Source organism: Agelaius tricolor, unplaced genomic scaffold (assembly GCF_023055355.1).
Source record: "Agelaius tricolor isolate 1412-34295 unplaced genomic scaffold, bAgeTri1.0.p SCAF_23, whole genome shotgun sequence".
In the NCBI taxonomy this organism is placed as follows: Eukaryota; Metazoa; Chordata; class Aves; order Passeriformes; family Icteridae; genus Agelaius; species Agelaius tricolor.
This window is the reverse complement of record NW_027269283.1, coordinates 6,119,755-6,138,120: the sequence shown is the minus strand read 5'-3', so window position 1 is coordinate 6,138,120 and position 18,366 is coordinate 6,119,755. Positions and strand designations below refer to the sequence as shown.

At 52.0% G+C, this 18,366-nt stretch overlaps 1 protein-coding gene and 2 long non-coding RNA genes across 3 annotated transcripts; all 3 read left to right on the top strand.

The window, feature by feature from the left end:
- The first annotated feature begins 28 nt into the window (after positions 1 to 28).
- Positions 29 to 1,271, top strand: LOC139599454 (uncharacterized). The gene is made up of 4 exons (XR_011682240.1): positions 29 to 73; positions 459 to 522; positions 643 to 719; positions 954 to 1,271. It is a non-coding gene; the product is annotated as an uncharacterized lncRNA (long non-coding RNA).
- A 9,048-nt stretch (positions 1,272 to 10,319) lies between these two features.
- On the top strand, positions 10,320 to 11,937 carry LOC139599321 (BPI fold-containing family B member 4-like). Its single transcript, XM_071446525.1, has 4 exons — positions 10,320 to 10,449; positions 10,883 to 10,987; positions 11,440 to 11,586; positions 11,862 to 11,937. Exons 1-4 carry the CDS (start codon positions 10,433 to 10,435, stop codon positions 11,935 to 11,937), a joined length of 345 nt encoding a protein of 114 aa, XP_071302626.1. The 5' UTR covers positions 10,320 to 10,432.
- Positions 11,938 to 13,364: 1,427 nt separating this feature from the next.
- LOC139599636 (uncharacterized) lies at positions 13,365 to 15,255 on the top strand. Its single transcript, XR_011682282.1, has 4 exons — positions 13,365 to 13,451; positions 13,548 to 13,590; positions 14,277 to 14,331; positions 14,498 to 15,255. It is a non-coding gene; the product is annotated as an uncharacterized lncRNA (long non-coding RNA).
- The last annotated feature ends 3,111 nt before the right edge of the window (positions 15,256 to 18,366 follow it).

Genomic DNA, 18,366 nt, shown 5'->3' with positions numbered 1-18,366 from the left:
CCAACTCTTCCTTGTTTTTATCTTTTGTAGCATCAACCTGACACGGTTCCCCCAAAGCCTTGATGCTGCCAGTGTAAGTGCATGCACTGGGTGGAGGTGCTGCAGTGAGTGATGCAATGGCCAGAGGCTCTGTGTGAGGGAGGAAATCCACAAGCTAATTCTTCACTTTTCATCCTTCTGCCTCTCTTGACAGAGGCCAATTTCCCTCTGCCCTGCAGATCCCCTGTGCCCTACAGCAGTGACACTTGGGTGTCTCTGTCCTCACTTGGGGGGGCTGGAATGGGGGAGGAATAATTAAAAAGAAATTACCCAAAGAGCATACCCACCCTCAATCCTGGGAGTGTTTCACTGAAGGAAGCTTCCTAGTTCTTGTATTTGATAGCAAACTGAGTAGAACTCAACTGATCACCCTGGCATGGCCCCATAACCATTGCTCTGACACATCCTCTTCCCTGCAGGCCTCCTCGCTGGCAGAGTGGCTCAAGAAGGTCCTCACAGCTGTATATGTACCTTCTGTTCAAGGTATGGGGTCAGGGTCCCCTCTCATCTCAGATTCAGCTGGATTTGGGGCTCTCCCCTCCCCTTGCTGCCTTCATTCTGGATCTCATCCCTGCGGTGAGATTCTTACACCCGTTTTTGCAGATGCCTTGCGTGTGTCAGTCCCACTGCCCAACGTCCTCAACACCAACCTCAGGAACGCTGAAGTTGCCATCACTGATGTAAGGATTGAGTTTTCCCACTGTGCTGTGTCCTGGGAGAGGGAATGTGCCCACCCAGGCCTGGGACATGCAGATCCCACAGCCCCATACCACCCTGGCCAACCTCATTTCCCATGTGCTGCTCTCAGTTTCCCTCTGCTGGTTTTCCACAAGAAAACCTCACCTGGGATACAGCAAAAAGCTGGTGAAAGTCTGAATGAGAAAACTGAGTAGTTTTTGTTCTACTTCTTCCAGGAGGACGAGTTTTCTGGCCAGAGCACTCTGGGAAGATCCTGTTCGGGTGGAACCTCGATGCTGCTCCCTTTCTGAGGCAGCACATGCCCCCCCAAGCCCTGCTCTGCTCCACTCTCTCCCTCTTCCTTTCTTTCCAGTGCTGCTCTGTGCTGTGGCTGTGGCCTGAGCAGGACAGGCAGCAGCCTCTGGCCAGCATCATGTGAGAAACCTGCTTGGCTGGTGGATGTTTGGGGGTTCCTGCGGCCACTTTTAAGATCCACAGCCAGGAGGCAAAGCTCTTAGGCACATAGGCTGCTCTCATATTGCTCTTTCAATAAAATCTCTCACTGTCACAGTATTTTCCTCTCTGGATATTTATTTATATGAGTTTCTGGCTCCCCACAGCTGTTTACCTGTTCCATGCCCCTGTGCCACATGGCCCACAGATGGGTGGGGAGGCTGTGCCCTCAGAGGACAAACTGGGACCTAAAGAGAGCATTTCTGGAGCTCAGCCTGTGGCACCAGGTGTGCAACAGCCTCTCAGAGGGGCACTGGGTTGGGAGCACGTGGGTGCCCTGGTGCAGCCCATCTCTCCTGCCTGGCTGGTGGGGGCAGAGGAGAGTTTGCAGTGCAGTGCTGGCACAGCTCTTGCTGATCTCTCCCTCTCCTTTGGAGCCCTTTGGAGCAGCTCCTGCTGGCAGCAGGTCCCACATGGAGCCTGCTGGTGCTGGTTGTGCAAGGCTCTGCACAGATAACGTGAGCACACACCCCATGGGGATTTATTTAGGTGTGTATTATCCCCTTGTTGTGTAAGACACACCAGGCTGTCAAAAAAAGCACATTTGATCTGACAAAGGAATTAAGTGTTGAGGACACCAGAACAAAGGTGCCCTTATGGCCAGGAGTGGCCATGGAGGTGTCCCAGCACAGGGGTTTTTTGGAGGAAACACCATCTGCTGGGAAGGAGCTGGCAGCTGCAGCATGGGTGGGACAAGCCTCAGGAGCCACTTCTCGAGGTTCCTTGAGCAGTGAAAGAGACAAAAATCTCTTGGTACTATTCCAAAGCCTCCCCACACACTTGCTGGGAACTTAAAAAATTCCCCCTGCTGTGGTAACCTGTGTGTGCCAGCACCTGGGCAGGTGCCAGCAGGGATTTCTGTGGGAGAAGCTGATTTCCCAGCGTTTTCTTTCAGGTGAGTGCAGCCTCACGTGCTGCAGCCACAGAGTCCCACACACCTTTTCCTTCCTTTTTGCCCTGGGCTCTTGGGAACAGTGCTGCCTGACACTGGCTGTCCAGTAACCTGCTGCTCAATGCCTTTCCCTGGTTTACAAGTCATAATTTATAGTGGAATATATGAAACTCACAAATGGTGCTTTACACCCTCAATCCTCTAGCCAGCTTTGGAAATTCAAGCACTTTTCCACTTTTCCTGCAGCATCCTCACCACAGAAGGATCTGCTGTGTGGGTTAAAGCAGAGGTGCCCATGGACCAGCATAAGGTCTCACTTTAGGAGGAGCTGAGCAAAGCCTTGAAATTCAGGATAAGGCCAGGTAAATAAAAGGAGTTCAAAAAATGATGAAAGGTACTGTGAGCCTGGGGGGACAGAGCCTCTTTTTTACCCCCAAACCTTATGATGTACTCCAGTGAGCCAAGAAAAAACATGGGAATAAATACAACAATAGTAGGAATGAAGTGAGTAATTCCAGTTTATATGTAGTGACTATATTTAGTGACTATCAGAAAATAGGTCATTATAGCAAAATGAAAACCCTTTTCTGAAAATTCATTCATTTAACATGAAAGTACAAGGAGGTTTTGTGTAGTGCTATCCTTTTGAGGTTCTGGTTATTTTTATCATTATAAGGTTAAAACTGGGCCATTTTAATAAGAAAGGCCAGTGTGAGTCACTGATACAATTTCAGCCTTAATTTGCACAACTCACCTGAGGGTGAGGTGGGCTTAGGTTGGGCTGTAAAGGAGTAAAGTGAAGGAGCAAAGTGAAGGAGTGAAGTTAAGGAGCAAAGTAAAGGAGCAAAGTGAAGGAGTGAAGTAAAGGAGCAAAGGGGTTTTGAGTGATGGTGGGTCACCAGTGCCACTCTGGAAGACAGGGACCACTGGGGGTCCCTTGGGATTGACATCCTCATTCCAGCACCATGACCAGCCAGGAAAGGCAAGGGAATTGCACAGGGAAGGAGCAGAGCACGATGCTTGTGAGCAAACCTCCCCCTTCAAGCTGCGTCGGGAGTAGCTTTGTTTTAAATGTAATTAAAACTTCAACTGGCCAGGCTCTCGAAAGAGGAAAGCTCTGGCAGCGCCGCAGGTTTGCGGGGCAGAGGAGGCTCCTGAGGCTGCAGGGAAGGGCAGAGCAGCGGCAGTGCCGGAGCCTTTGCCCGTAGAGGGTGCACGAACTGCGCTCTGCGAGCCGCGCTCCCGCCTCAGCCAGCGCTCGGCTGCGCTTGGATGCCCGGCAGGAGCGGAAGAAAAAACAAGGCAAAAGAACCAAGCCTCTGATAAAACTGGATAGTAACTTAAAGAGGAAAATAAATGAGAAAATTCGGTGTCTTTTGGCATTTCTGGTCTGACTGGCCTTTGATTCCCCCAACCCCGGTGGAGCCCAGCTGTGCTTAGAGCTGTCACCCGCAGTGTCCCTCTTGCTGGGGCTGCTGCTGTGGCTGTTTGGTGGCATTAAAATCAGACTCCTGGGAGGGTGAGTGATGGAGGTGTCCCCTGCTGGCGTGAGCCACCTCACCATCAAGTTCTGCCAGCCCCAACCCACGCCCTGCAAATGTACCAGGGCATTTCCCTGTTGCAGCCCTGCCTCCCACCGTGCCCGCAGGTGACAGCCACTCACTAACCATGTCCCAGGGCCAGTGCTGCTGGTCCCTGTGCACCCCTCACACACCCACAGGGAGTGGTGTGCTGTCCCAGAGGTCTCAGGGCACAATTCTGTCCCGTGTGCCGCATCCAGAGGTTATTTTAATGGACAAGGCACCAGGGTCTTCTGAGACGTGAGCACGTAGTGGAGGAACCACTCAGCCTGAGATTTTCTCTGCTCATTTGAGGAGACTATACACCAGCAGATAAAAGGCAGCAATAAATTTCCCATCGGCTATTTTGGGATGCAAATTACAGTTATCTCATGCAAAATCCAAGCAGAAACGATTCACTCTGCTGCTGCAATTGCCTTGCTCCGGGAGGTCTGTGCTCCACGCTATTCACAGGGAATTGTTTAACAAGACCCATTTACTTTGCAGCAGGTTGTTTTCATGGTGCTCCTTTATTTTTCCACAGCCTGCTCCCAATTGTGGATAATTTATTGGCAAGTGTCCTGAACAGACTTCTCCCTAATCTGGTAAGTTGGAAAAATAAAACATTCTGGGAAGGAGGAATGAGTGTGAAAAGATGTGGTGCAGCTCCCTGTGGCATCACTGATGCCTGCAGCAGGAGCAGAACCACTGTCCCAGGGCTGCTGCATGCACCCAGTACCTTGGGATCAGTGGGAGACACATTCCATGTCTCCATCAGCTTGGGAGAAGCTTCTCCTTCCTTCCCAATGTGAGGTCTGCCCAAATGCTGAGAGTTCCTAATGATGTCCTGGACTGTGAAATGAACTCATGGAGTCTCTCCTCCTCCTGAAAGCCCCAGGGTGTTTCTAGCCATCCTCTGGGCTCCTGATTCTCCTCCTTTCTCTGAGGAAGGTGCCCAGGGCCAGATCCAGAGCAGGGCCACCATTCCAAGTGCCCAGCGCTCCCATGCCCAGGGAAAGCCTGGCAGAGCCAAGCAGGGCTGTGTGTCCTTCTCTGGCTCTGAATGTGGGTTCTCACCATCCTTCCCCAACTCTTGCAGCTGTGCCCAGTGCTCAGCATTGCCCTGGGACTCGTCAGTGACCAGCTGGGACTCGTGTCCTGTGAGCACACAGTGGGTCCCACGCCTTGTCCTGCCTGTGCTGTGTGTCACCCACCCCAGCTGAGGGAGGACTGGGACTCCTTTCCCTCCTCTGCTCCACCCTGGCCCCACATCTGCCAGGAGCAGGGGTGCACAGGAGCTCCCTGCCCAGAGCCCACTTGAAAGCCAGGCTCTCTCTTCTGGATGAAAAGGAGCTTCAGGTAGGGAGGGGGATTTGCAGCCGAGCCCAACAAGGAATTGCTGATCCTTTCCTCTCCCCCAGCACTGGTGCCCCCAGATTTGCTGGGCAGCATCCAGTACACCCTGTCCAGCCTTTCCCTGGTAACTGGCCAGTTCTCAAGGTGGACTTGAATGTGAGTCCTGCATCTTCTCCTTCCATCTGTGCACAGGGCTTGGGATATTTCCCTTAGCTCCATCAAGGTCTCCTTCAGCCATGTGCAGCTGGGCAGGGGGCTGTGGAAGCTGGCAGAGCTCCTGGCTTCATGCCTTGCTCTCACCTCTGTCATGGGAGAGCACAGCAGGGTTTGGGTTTCACAAACTTCTGGAGAAGGAAGTGTCACGGGCCCTGACCGGGTGAGGCCGTGCGTGCAGCCCTTCCACAGCAAGGGAGCGTGAAGCTGACCGTAAAGGCAAATATTGCAAACATTTGGACCTGTGATTCCTTCCCCTGTGACTCCAGACTGTCATTGGGTGTGTGGCTGGAGCCAGAGACTGTCCCCAAACCCCCACAGGCCCCCATGCCACCCCTGCCACCCACAGTGGACACCACCTCCTCCCACTGGGCCTCCTGATGAACTTCAGCTGAGATACAGCTGTGCTGCAGGAACTCAGGATCAGACTGTCCTGGAGAGCAGCACTGTGCAATTGCTGCATCAGTGAGCAACCTACTCTGCAGCTCCTGGTCACTGTTTGTGCTCCCACCAGCAGAAACTTTTCATTTTTGGGTGTTGCCAGATTCTCAAGGCATACCCTGATCCAGCTCAGAGCTGCAGCAGAGGTGATGGTGATCCACCCAGATGATGGTGATCCACCCAGGTGATGTCCTTCTGCCTTCTGAATAACACGTGTATGAAGGAACAACCCATGCAGAAATTCCTTCCATAATTTCCCCTCATCACAGGGCAGTTTCCCCGCAGGTGGAAAGCCCAGTTTCCCTGGGCTGCAGCCTGGTCAGAGGCTGGAGGAGCCACCCCAGCCCTGACCTCTTTGTTTGACCACAGGACAGCTTGAGGAGACAGGGGCTGCACACAGAGGGGATGGAGGTTGGGGCTGAGGCCTGGGGAGAAGTTCAGCAGTGCCCCCTGTCCTGTGGCACTGTGCTGGGCTGGTTTGTGTCCCATGGGTGTGCTGGGAGAGGGGGTTCTCCTCCCCAGGCTGCTGAAAATTGACTTCACTTGCCTGAGGATCCTGAGTGTCTCTCTACACCCAACATGGCACAGCAGCAGCTTGGTGTTATCCCTGTAAATGCTGCATCCTGCCTGCATTCTTGAGCAGGAGGAGGACACGTGTGTTTTCCATGGAACATTGTGTTTCCAACTCTTTTGTGGGTGCTCGGAAGGGTGTGGGTGTACTTTGCATTCTTGTGCTCAGGTTCAATAAAGTCCAGCCCTCTCTGCAGCCACAGCAGGTGCTCAAGCCTGTGGGGGGGCCAGCTCTGGTGAAAGCCCTGGGCTCAGGGCAGACCTCAGGGGCAAGGGCTGCAGTCCCCTTTGTCCACCCCCAGCTCAGGGGGTGCAGAGCCCTGCCAGCAAATGCTGTGTCAGACCCAAACATGTCAGACTCTTCAGGGCCTGGGCCAAAGCTGTGGGGTGTCTTGATTGTGTTGGGCACCCATCACACCCTCACCTGCTCTGGGCTTTGTCCTGGGAGCACTTAGGGACCAGGGGGGAAATCACCCAGAAATGCCCATGAACTCTGCATGAACCACATGAAACTTCTGCACATTTAAGGCTCTAAAGCCACCCATTGCTCCTGGGGTGAGAGGGAGTAGCTGGGACAGCTGCAGCATCTCTGCTTTTGAGACTGTCCTGCCCTGGTCTAGCCCAGATCCACCCTGAAACACATCAGGAACATCAGAATCAGATTTTTTCTGTCATCTTTGATGCTCCTTTTCCTTTCCCCTCTATTTATTTCCCTGTTTTCTTTTATCTGCTGTCTCTCAAGCCTCCTTTAAACTGTGGAGCTCTTCCTTGGACGCAGAGCCAGCTCCTACTTGGCTGGCTCTCCTCTGGGGCACAGACAGTTTTCTCAGAGCAGACCGTGCACCACAAAGCCACACTCTCCTTCATTTGTTTTGCAATTTGTGAGGTTTCTGTATGTAATTAGCTCATTGGGAGCTAATTGCTCACCTCTCACTGTCCTTGGACTCATTCTGCTCCATTTGATGGTGCAGAGCTGTCCCGAGCCAGCCCTGGGACACTCCCCAGAGCAGGTGGGCACCATACCCAGGGTGAGGGGTGAGCTGCTGGGCTGGCTGGATGCTGCTGGCCACAGCAAGGTGTGGTGTTCAGGCTGCTGCAGGGGTCACATTTCACAGCCAGCAAAAGGGAGCTGTCCCTGCTCCATCCTTTCCCTGGCTTTCCTCATTCCTGCAGCTCGGGTATATAAAAGCAGCTCCCAGCAGCCGTGGCCATGGGCAGCTCCACCTCGACATCAAAGGGTCCAGGTAAGTGGCACTGAAGGACTGTGGCCACCGTGCCAGCTCCATCAGGCAACCTACAGCACAGAATAACTCAGCCTGAAAAGCAGGAATTTTAATGATGCTTTCCTTTGATTTCTGTAGCAGCATTTAATCATTTATGAAAATTAATTTTTAAAGCTAGCACAGCTCTTGCTTGTTAAATTCCACGTTTATTCCCGTTGTTGTTAAGTTTGTGATAATGACTAAGCTGGCAGAAAGGACTGGGAGTTTTTTCATGATCTTGGTGACCAGAATTCAGAGCAATTTTCAGCTCTCCAGACCTCATCTCAGCTGGTGTAAAATAAGTGTTTATCTGCAAAGCCAGACGTGCCTTTTGCATGTGCAAGATGCTTGGCTCACTGAAATGTGCATGACCGAGGAGCAGCACCCTGGCAGATATTGTTAATAACTGCAGAGATAGGTGCCTGCATGGTCACGTATTCTCTAAGAGCTCTTCTAAGAGCCCTGACATCCATTCTGGTACCCTTTTGCAATGCTGCACACGTCTTTCAGAGCCCCTCCAACAAATCCCACTGATTTTATTTGACATGATTTTCAATAGAAGCTGCTCGAGCTTCTCTCCTTCTCCCCTGTTCAATAATCACAGCTACAGGAGCTGTGCATCATTACGTGCTGATCAAAGGGAAAATGTAAAAGACAGTCGAGTGAATTAAAGTCTAATTTAATTGTGCCGAGAACTGTCATAGAGGGGTTTTTTTAAAGTATCTGGAAGAGATAAAGAAGTTGTTCAGTCTGACCTAAATAATGTTATTTCTCAGTGCTGAACCTCTGCAATCTGCACCCTGTACATTGTTTTTCTCAGAAGGGACAAGCTGAGGTGTCTGTTCAGGACACGAGCTGTCCAGGAAAATGCTCCTAGAGCTGGGACCCCTGGCAGTGCTGCAGAGAGACCATTTTCTCATTTCTTTGCAAACACTTTTCCATGCATAAACAAACACTCCCCAGCCTGCGCTGTCACCCTGAGAAGCCCAGCTCAGGCAGGAACAGAAGGTCCTTGAAGGTACTTTCTTTTGGCTGGGGGTAGATCAAACACAGGGAAAACAGACTCTTTTCACAGCTTGAGTGGAACAAGATGAGAAAAACAAACAACCTGCCCACAGGAAAGTGAGTCTGATTCTGGCCATGCTTTGAGCTTTAATAACACAGGGTGCTCTTCACAGCAGGCAGAAGGACACGACTGTGACACTCGTCATTTTTTATTTGGCTGTGCCCCTGTGAGTGCTCCTCTTTCAGGGCCATTTCAGAGTGGTTGGAAGCCATCCGTCTCTCTCAGTACAAGGTCCTCCTCCCTCATCTCCATCCCTCTTCCTCTCTTAAAATGGCATTTTCACTTCCCTGCAGTGTCAGGCACCCAGCTCTGCATGGGGGGAGCACAGTCAGGCGTGGAGACATCGATGCTCTGGAGCAGTGTGGCACTGGGCTTCCACTGCTCCCCAATAACCAGAAGTGGGAAAAGGGGGCTGCAGGTCAGGGCTGACCTCCTGGGATAGAGGGCATGGTGTCTGGAGGGCACGTCCAGGAGGAAGCTCCCCACCAGCCCAGGGCAGTGCACATGAAGGATGGAGAGCTGCACCAGAGCCCAGGCTGTCAACACCCATGTGAAAGTGGTGCTTGGGCTGATGTGAGTCCTCCCACAGGTGCTGTGCCAGGACATGCCACCCTTCTGCTGTCTCATCTTTCTCGGGGCCCTCCTGTCCCCCTCCCAGGGCCTCCTCAACCTGCTGAGCCCAGCACAACCCAGCGGTGGTGAGTTCAGATATTTTCTGTGTTTCCAGGGGAGAGTCACAACACAGTCCTGTGCCATTTTGGGCTCATGGCATGTCCCTCTGCTCATCAGGGATCTGCCTCCTGGCAGGCCCATCTCCATGAGGAACCCAGCTTTGTTTAAGGATGCTCAGGGCTCCCTGTGAGCACCCTGAGGTGGCCAAACCAACCTTCCCTGTCAATGAAATCCTCCCAAGAGTGGAAGTCCAGGCAGTAGCTGGGACTCTCTTGGTGCAGGCCTGCTTGGCACTGGTCTCATTGGTGGAAAAAGTGGATTGCCTGGCACAGGTGCTCTTGGTGAAGGAGGGCTGCTTGGCACAGGCCTCCTGGGCAAAGGAAGTCCAGGTGGAGCAGAAAGTGGAGGTCCCCTTGGTGCAGGAACTGAACCCAGTGGAGCTGGAGTCCTTGGCACAGGCCTCCTAGGTAAGAAAGTTTGGCAAAGGAAAGGTTTGGGACCCTAACCCTAGCTAGAGCAGTAAAAGCACTCTTGATCTAAGGCTGGTTCCAAGGAGAAAGCTGTGGAGGCAGCCATGTTGTGGCTGTTTTGTGTTCCCCTTGGGATGCCTTTTGCAGCTGCAGCGTGCCTGGAGCTCTGGGCTTTGTGGTTTGCAGAACACTAACCCTAGGTGTAACCCTAACCCCAGGAGGAGCAGTAAAAGCAGCTTTGAGGAGGGTGTCTGGGTGGTAAAGGACAGAATAGTAAGGAAGTTCTGTCTGTTGCAGGAGGACAGCCTGGCAGCAGTGGGCTGCTTGGCACAGGCATCCTTGGTGGGAAAGGCCTTGGAACAGGACTCCAGGGTGAAGGACTCGGCACAGGAATCCTTGGTGGAGAAGCACTTGGCACAGGACTCCTTGGTGGAGAAGGAGTTGGCACAGGAATCCTTGGTGGGAAAGGCCTTGCAACAGGCCTCCTTGGTGGGGAGGGACTTGGCAATGGTCTCCTCAACAATGGCCTCCTTGGCAATAACAGCCTTCTTGGAGAGACAGGTCTGCTTGGCACAGGGCTTCTTGGAAAAGGAGGTCTCCTAGGCAATGGAAGTCTGCTTGGACTCGATGGTCTTCTGGGTGAAGCAGGAGGACTGCTGGGTGCAGCAGGAGGGCTGTTGGGTGGTGGAGCCCCCCAGAAGATGACACGCTACGCCTGGTGAGTCAGAAGCCCCGTGGTGGGGCTCACTGCAGGGTGGCCCATGATATCCAGGGGATCAGACCCTCCCTCTCATACAAACCACCAGTCCTAGGCTCACAGCTCACAGGAGAATCTGCAACAGGGGAAATTCCAACCAGAAATGGGAAAAGTCTTACCTGTGGGAGTGGTGTGACACTGCCATGGGCAATACAGCAGGTGAGGCAATCTCCACCCATGGAGATGGCTGAGACTCAGGAGGACAGAGCCTTGAGAAACCTGACCATGCTTTGAGATTGGCTGTTTGCAGAGTGGGAATTGGTCCTTCCTCACCTTCACTTTTACATGGGAATATCCACAGGTCAAACAAGGAGCAGGAAGAGATGGGACTGTAGGACCTGCTCCTGCTGATCCTGCCATCTCAAGGTGGGTTTGCCTTGGTGTCAACCCCCAGGCTGAAGGTGCTGAACCTCGAGAACGCCCGAGTGTCATGGAAGGTTCTTCGTGGGACTGAGCTTGTGCTGAACCTGTACTCGAAGCTGGTGCTCCGCTTCCCAGGGTGAGTGAGGCCAGACAGTGAGGCCATGGGCACCTGAGTGTGCTGGGGAGGATGGGACATTCCTGAGCACTGGACAAACACCAAGCAACAGGTTGGTGAGGAAAGCTGTGCTGCTGACTCTCCCTGGAAGCATTTCCAGCTGTCCTTACTCCACAGACGCTCACCATCCGTGGAAGTGTTAATAAACATGTGGATATGGCTCTGGAGGACATGGTTTAGTGAACATGGCAGTGGTGCTGGGTTTATAATTGGCTTCTTGATCTTAGAGGGAAATTCCAACCTGAACAATTCTATGGTTTTGTGATCTGCTACAGGAGAAGGAGCCTGAGAGAAGTCCCAGAACTGAAGCACTGTCCCAGCTGAGGCTCTGCTTGCAGCTCCACCACAGGCATTGGTCTCCGGTGCTGCTTTGGCTTCCTCCATAACCTTCAATGCCACTTCCTCTTTTCCAGGATTTTTCAGTTTCTGAGTGGATCCTCAGTAGAAGCAAACATCACATCACACATTGCCCTGACCCAGGACTCCCCTGGTGACCTTAAGCTGGTGATTAAGGATTGCAGCAACCTCCTTGGCAGCTTCAGCGTCAGCCTGAGGAAGGGGTGAGCATGGGGGTCAGCGGGGGCAGAGGGGCAGAACTTCAGTCTCAAATCTGGGCACGGATTGACAGCATAACAAGCAGATTTTGGGATTCAGATAACAAAGTCCTGAGCACCTGTAATTCCTGCTGAAGCCTGGGGGAGCTCTGGGCTTGCAGCATCTCTTATCAGAGAAGAGGAGGGGGCTCCTCTACAGAGAAGCGCAGTTTTTTCTTGACGTCAAGTCCTGGGTTTTGACAACTTCCCTGTTAATTTTTGTCTGTCTTTTCCCTCCCCAGCTTCCTCACCAATCTGGTGAGCAGCTTGCTGAACAAGTCTCTTAAGTCCCTTGTCCCTGCACTGGTGAGTGTCTGAATATTCTTTGCTGTGAAGCTGCATTTCAGCTGCAGGCAGTGCTCCTGCCAGAACTGCCTGGTAGATTTATACATGCACATACAGAATCACAGAACAGTTTGGATTGGAAAGGACCTCAAAGGTTAGTTAGTTCCAATCCCCCTGCCCTTGGCAGGGACAATATCTATTATATATATATATCTATTATATATATATAAAGATATATATAAATACATAAATATATATATATACATATATACATATATATATATATATATATATATAAAATATATGTAGACACACACATACATACACAATATGCATTTGTGCATGCACAGATATGTATATTGGGCTGCACATATATATATATGCTTGCAGCCCATAAGTGAGTTACACAAAATTGCTGATCTTCCTTAGAGTCAAAATTTATTTGTTTAGAGTAATTTCAATTTCATCGTGTGATGTTATGGGGTAATTTATACTCAGCTGCTCCCTGTGGGGATAAACAGAAGCAGCAGCTCAGTTTAGAGCAAAGTGGCCTTTTAGAGGATCTTTTACCTTGTTCAGTAGAACCTGTGCCATTTTGAGAAGGGGGCTGAACAAATCATATAGCTCTTTTTCCATGGGAGAATTATGCTCTAGGATGAAATCAGGATGTTTGTCCCATCCTGATTTAAACCTGTGAAACTCAAGTGGTGCTGGGGAACGCGCTGCTGCACCCGCAGTGCTCTCACCAAGACTGTGCCACTCTTTGCCATTGCAGCTCTGCCCATTAGTGAACATGTGGGTCAGCATCATCAACATTAATCTGCAATTCCTCAACCGTAAGTCATTACATTTCCTTTCCTATATTAAGTTTTAGAATGACCCTGGGGGTTTGTGTGTCTGGCCACCTCCACAGGCAGCAGGTGTCCTCAGGAGAGCTGGAGCTGTGCAAGCAGGGCTCTCTGCATGGAGCAGGAGCAGCTTTTCTCTGCTGGCAAAGCTGCTGTGGGTGGCACAGTCCTGGCTCACCACCACTGCCAGACACTACAGTCCTGCTCTTCTTACAGGTGTTTTTCTAACCAGGGCTAGACCCAAGCTGCTGCCAAGAGCTGGCTATGCCAGGACCCCCAGATGCAGCCCCACAGAGCCAGAGGGTTTCCCCTCCCCAGCTCTGTTTATGTCAAACCTCACACACAATTGCTGCTTCACTGAAAGCAGATCTGTTCCCCCCAACATGTCCTTTATGATGGGATCTGCACCTGTGAGCTCCAGGGTAGCAGCTTTCATGGGAGCCTTTGAACCCCAGGGAGTTTGAGATCTACAGGAAGGAGAAGGAGTTTTTCCTCCTTGCTGGGTAGGACAGTGCTCTCCCAGCCTCTGCCAGATGCTCTGGGTGGGCACAGGGCTCCAGCAGGCTCAGACAAACAGCTCTGCCCAGCCCTGATGGCCTCTCCCCAGGTGTCATCTCCTTTGGGCTTCTGGGGAAAATCTTCTCTGCCTTCTCCAAACTGCCAGTGACATCTGGGCACTATGTGGAGCTGGATCTGCAGGTAGAGCCATGTCCCATCCCATTTTCCATCCCATGTCCCCACACTGCTGCCCTCCCTCCACATTCCCATGCTCTAACACCCCCTTGTTCTTTGCAGAATTCCCCATTCCCAAGCACCTTCATCGACTGGCTCCTCCAGAGTAAGTCCAGCCCCAGGGCTGCCATGGGGATCCCCACGGGTGTGTGTGAGCCAGAACAGGGCAGCTGAAATGGGGGACACAGTCCTGGGGAGTGGCCAAGAGTGGGGAGAGCTCTCATGGCTCTGGGGGGCATCTCTAAACAGTCCCACAGAGCACTTGTACCTCACAGGGCACTGCACTGCTAGGGGTGTTGGGGTCCCTGGTCCTCAGAGATGGCCCCCAGCTCAGATGTGAGCAGCTTTGCTCCTGTGCAGTGGCAGGTCTGGAATACAGTAGCAAGAGAAAGTCTGTGCACTCCTACTTGTGCCCTGCACAGCCCTGGAAAAGTCACTTCACCTCTTATAAAAGGATTTAATAATATTTGCTTAATAAGAGTGAATAATGGTCCTCAGGATGCTGCGAGGATTAATTAATATTTGCAGAGGTGATTGGAAGAGCTTTCAGCTTCATATGCATGGAAAGTTAATATATAGGGAAGGGAAGGAAGAGTTGGAAGTCTTCCCAGCTTCCCCAGAGCCGTATTCCTGAGGGCACTAAATCATCTCTGCCCATAAAGCTGGGCCCTCTCAGGCCACTGGTACAGCAGGCACTGCTGAGCCCGTTCCTGTGCTGGGGGACACCAGGGGACTGCCAGGCTTTGGGCACCTGGAGAAGGGAGTGCACTGACCTGGGTGTGTCTCCCCCAGCTGCAGGTGTCAATCCCGGGATCAATCCATAGCTGCAGGACCGGCAGAGCCCTGGGTAAGGAGGATTGGCTGGCTGGGACCTGGCTCAGAGCTCTGCTGCCAGCTGTGCCGGTGCCAGAACCTGGCCTGGGTGAGAAGAGTCCTGCCCCTGCTGCCTGCTAGTGGGAGGTGACAGGGGGAGCACAGGGCTGCCTAAAATCTCCACTCTGGTATCCCTCCAGGTTGCCCCTGCAGGTGATTGCCCAGGAAGAGGAGGGAAGGGAGGAAAACGACTCAGTAGGTGGAGAATAGACATAAAAATGGAGAAACCCAACCAAGAAAAGACTCTTTCTTCTGTTCTACATTTCAGCCTTCTCAGATTTTGGTGTCTCTGTCCAGCCTAGAGTTATCTGTGCCAATGATATTCTGTGCCAATAATGATAAGTCAGTAATTAGCCATATTGATAATTAGCTATGTCAGTGATCAGCCATGTTGATGACACTGTCCCTCCTGGCTGTCATGGCCACAAACCACTTGTCATGGCACTCACTGATGAAGGGATGACCTTGATCCCTTGGTTTTCCCTCACACCCATCCCAGCTTCACTTGGGCTGGGGTTTAGGCCAGGCAACGGCTCAGCACAGAGGGAACATTCCAGGTGCTGGATGCAGACAGTGAGGCAGGGGGGTTTGGTCCCCTCAGGAATTTCAGAGACTGCACCAACTGCCCAAATCTTCTGAGAAAGGAAGAGAGAAAAGGGACGAATTCAATGAGCTGTAAACACATTGTCTTTGCTCTCCTTCTGCTTCTTGATTGGCTTTCCATTTCAAAAGGGATTTTTGCTGTTTCCAGTGATTTCATACTGTTAAAAAGAGGCAAAAAAAGCCCCCAGCCTAATCCAGGCGCACACTCAGCCTATTTGTTCCCAAACAGCAACGCTTTGAACTGATCAGAGTGAATGCTATCCTGCCTTGTAATCTCCAAGTGGATTTGGACGTGCTGCATTGTGGGTGAGGTGGATTTGAGGCAGATTCACACCCTTCTGTTACTCCTTACAATAAAAATGATTTTTCTTCATCTGCATTCAACACGTGACTTGGTTCCTTTCCAAACTGCCAAAGGATTTTTGCATTTGCAAGGGTTTTGTTATTTATCTCTCCCATCAGCTACAGGAGTAACTCACATGTGAGGAATATTGAATAGGTGAGTCTTCTGGAAAGGTGGGGAACCACAGGGGCTGCAGCTCCAGAGCCAGGCCTAAGGGAAACCCAAACCCTGCCCAGGCTGCTGGACCCCCACTCTCACAGCTTAAAGTAGCTACAGAAACATGGTCAATGTGGCAAATAAATATTCCCCTCATTTGTATTTATGCAGATTTATTCTGCCCCTGTCCCTGAGCTGCTGGTTCTTTTAGCATGTATTCCTGCTCCTGCCTGTTGCCAGTGAGCTGGGGGCTGTTTGACATGAACAAACACATCCCTGGGGCTCCAGGGAGACAGCTGCCCCCTAGGCTGGGGTTGGGACCCCCAGGGAGGGCAGTGGCAGTGGCAGAGCTTGCTCCTGGCTGCACTGGCATCAAACCTCATGCCAGGCTGGCAGTGCCACAGCCCTGGAGCTGAATGGCTGCATGGTGAGAGGGGCAGGGACAGATGCCCAAGCCCTGCAGCCTCCAGACCCACTGGCACAGCACTCTGTGCCACCAACCATTTCCAAGTGTCCACATTGGTTCTGTTGGGCATTCCTGGTGGGCAGCACCCACACCCTTCTCTGCTTCTGCCCAGCATGGGTCCCTCTGGTCCTGCCCAGGGCCCCAGAGCCCCATCCAACAGGCACAGGGGAATTCTGCTGCTGTTAGCTGAGAGTTTGCAGCCAGCACCCTCCTGGTACCACACTGCCAGGGCCAGGGCTCCTGCTCACATCTTCTGAGGGGCAAAATGTTCCCCTGAAAACCCTGGAGGTTTTTTCTGCTCTTTTCCCAAGGTAAAGGTGTGGCTGATGTGTCACCAGTGCCACAGGACCACAGCCCAGCCTCTCCTGCTGCTCCTTCAGTCCCTTTACCTCACCATTGTGAGCAAACCATACCCTGAGCAGCCAACACCACCCCTGCCCTGCCAATTAATGGCAGAGGTAACAATGCCAATGAGATGTGGGCACAGCCAGAACACCTCACTCTGCCTGCAGCAACACCCACACCTGGGGGCTCAGGGAATGGCTCTTGGTGCTGAGGATCTGTGTGTGTGCTCAGTGCACAAAGATGAAGGGCAGATGCTGGGTGTCCTTTGATGACAGTGGCAGAGCTGTGTCACACGAGGACAGGATGGGTGGCAGCCTTTGGCCCGAGCTATTGAATCTGTAACACCTCATTGGGCACCTTCAGTTTCCAGTTCCTAAGGAAACAGAAGGAGGAGGGTGAAGGAGGCTCACTTGCTGTGAATGATTGCAAAAAGAGGTGTAAATATTTCCTCAGCAACCCTAGAGCCAAAACCCCAAACCCCAAACCTCTCCTGGTGGCATGGTGCCATCAGGCTGGGTCCCACCTCTGCTGCCCCCGAGGCAGGGTTGGGCAGCCCCTGGCCACTGTGAGCCCCGTGGGGACAGCAGCAGCACCTGCACTGCTCTGACCCCACCAATATTATGAAAACAGTGCCATGGGGAATGTCCCCACTGCTGGCACCACCCAGCCCCAGGGTGCCAGGACAGGTGACTCTGGAACAGCTCAGATCCTCGCCAGCTCTGGCTTCAAGGGCACTGATGGGGTTTTTCCTGAGGTTCCTCTCACCCTACTGGGTTGCCCTGTGGAGTCTGATCTGAGCTCTCCCAGGCTTCTGCACCCAATGACGCCTGTGTGCTGTGCAGAGCACCCCAGGGGTACTGTCAGCACTGCCACTGCTCTACTGGCTGCTGAGCGTGGCATAGGGAAAGCTTTGCCACCAACAGGATCAGGGCTTTTCAAAACGGAGTTTGGATAAGAAACTGTGGGAAGAATCTTCCCTTTAATGAAATGTCAGAATGTTTCCCATTTTTAAAGGAAAGCTGGTTGTGGAATTGCCTCCTGTTTGGTTCTGATAGCTTCAACCAAAGCCTCCTACCATTATTTTTTAAACTTCCTGTAGTTAAATTACAGAAAGATGACACAAAAAAAAAAAAAAAAAAAAAAAAGAAAAAGAGAAGGAACAGATTAAAAGACACTAAATAACCCAAAGAGAAGGGAGCAAATTGTTTAGTTTCAAAACCCCATAATCAGCCTGACCAAAAGTGAATCTCATTTCTGTTCCCATCACTGTCCTCATGGATGCAGGAAGGGGAGGAGGACAATCCTTTCTGCCTGTTCATTTTCACAGCAGTGTGTTGAATATTAATCACTCTCAGACCCTCTGCTGGAGGCACTGCTGCAAAGTGCCTATCCTGCAGCCACTCTGTAATTCCTACGTGGGAGCGTAGCCCCAGCTGGGGCAGGCGAGGGATCTCACAATGACCTCGCTCTGTAAGTGGCAAACACACCCCCAGCAGTGTCCCTGAACACCCTGACAGCTCCATTAGACATGCCACTGTGCATCAGGCTGTTGTCATCCCTGGGCTTGCTCTCCAGGAATTAGACACCTTTCTGCTCCTCCTTAATGCAAGAAGTCGATGTAGGGCAGTGAGGTTGAGATTTGGGTGTTTTCAACACTGATGGACTTTGCTTTTGACACCCTTGAAGACATAATGAGAAAGCCCCAAGCCTTGTCCTTGTGCTGACAGCCCTGCCTGTCCCCAGGCTGGCAGCACTCCAGCTCCACATTCCTGGTGGCAGTGGCAGCTGCCCCAGACTGGCTGCTGGGGAAGGTGGCTGGGGCCCAGCAAGAACAGGGACCCTGGGCAGGGACCCCCTTGAAATAATGTGAAATAATTCCCTTTCACATTTCCTGGTGGAAGTTCTGCTGAAGGGGAAGAGCCCCTGCCAGGCACACAAAGCACAGAAAGCAGTCCTCTGTTTTTCACAGATACAGCTGTCCAAATGAATTGCAGCACCTTCGCCTCACGGGAGGCATTTTAATTACTCTATTGACTCGTGCTCCTGAGAGCCCCAGGCGTGTCAGAGCTCAGGCTGGGATCAGAGGGATGCAGAGA

What these genes read in the sequence shown, in the direction of transcription:
- LOC139599321 (XM_071446525.1), top strand. An exon ending in CTGGTGCTCCGCTTCCCAGG is followed by an intron (nt 10,988 to 11,439) that starts GTGAGTGAGGCC and finishes CCTCTTTTCCAG; the next exon opens with GATTTTTCAGTTTCTGAGTG. An exon ending in AGCGTCAGCCTGAGGAAGGG is followed by an intron (nt 11,587 to 11,861) that starts GTGAGCATGGGG and finishes TTCCCTCCCCAG; the next exon opens with CTTCCTCACCAATCTGGTGA.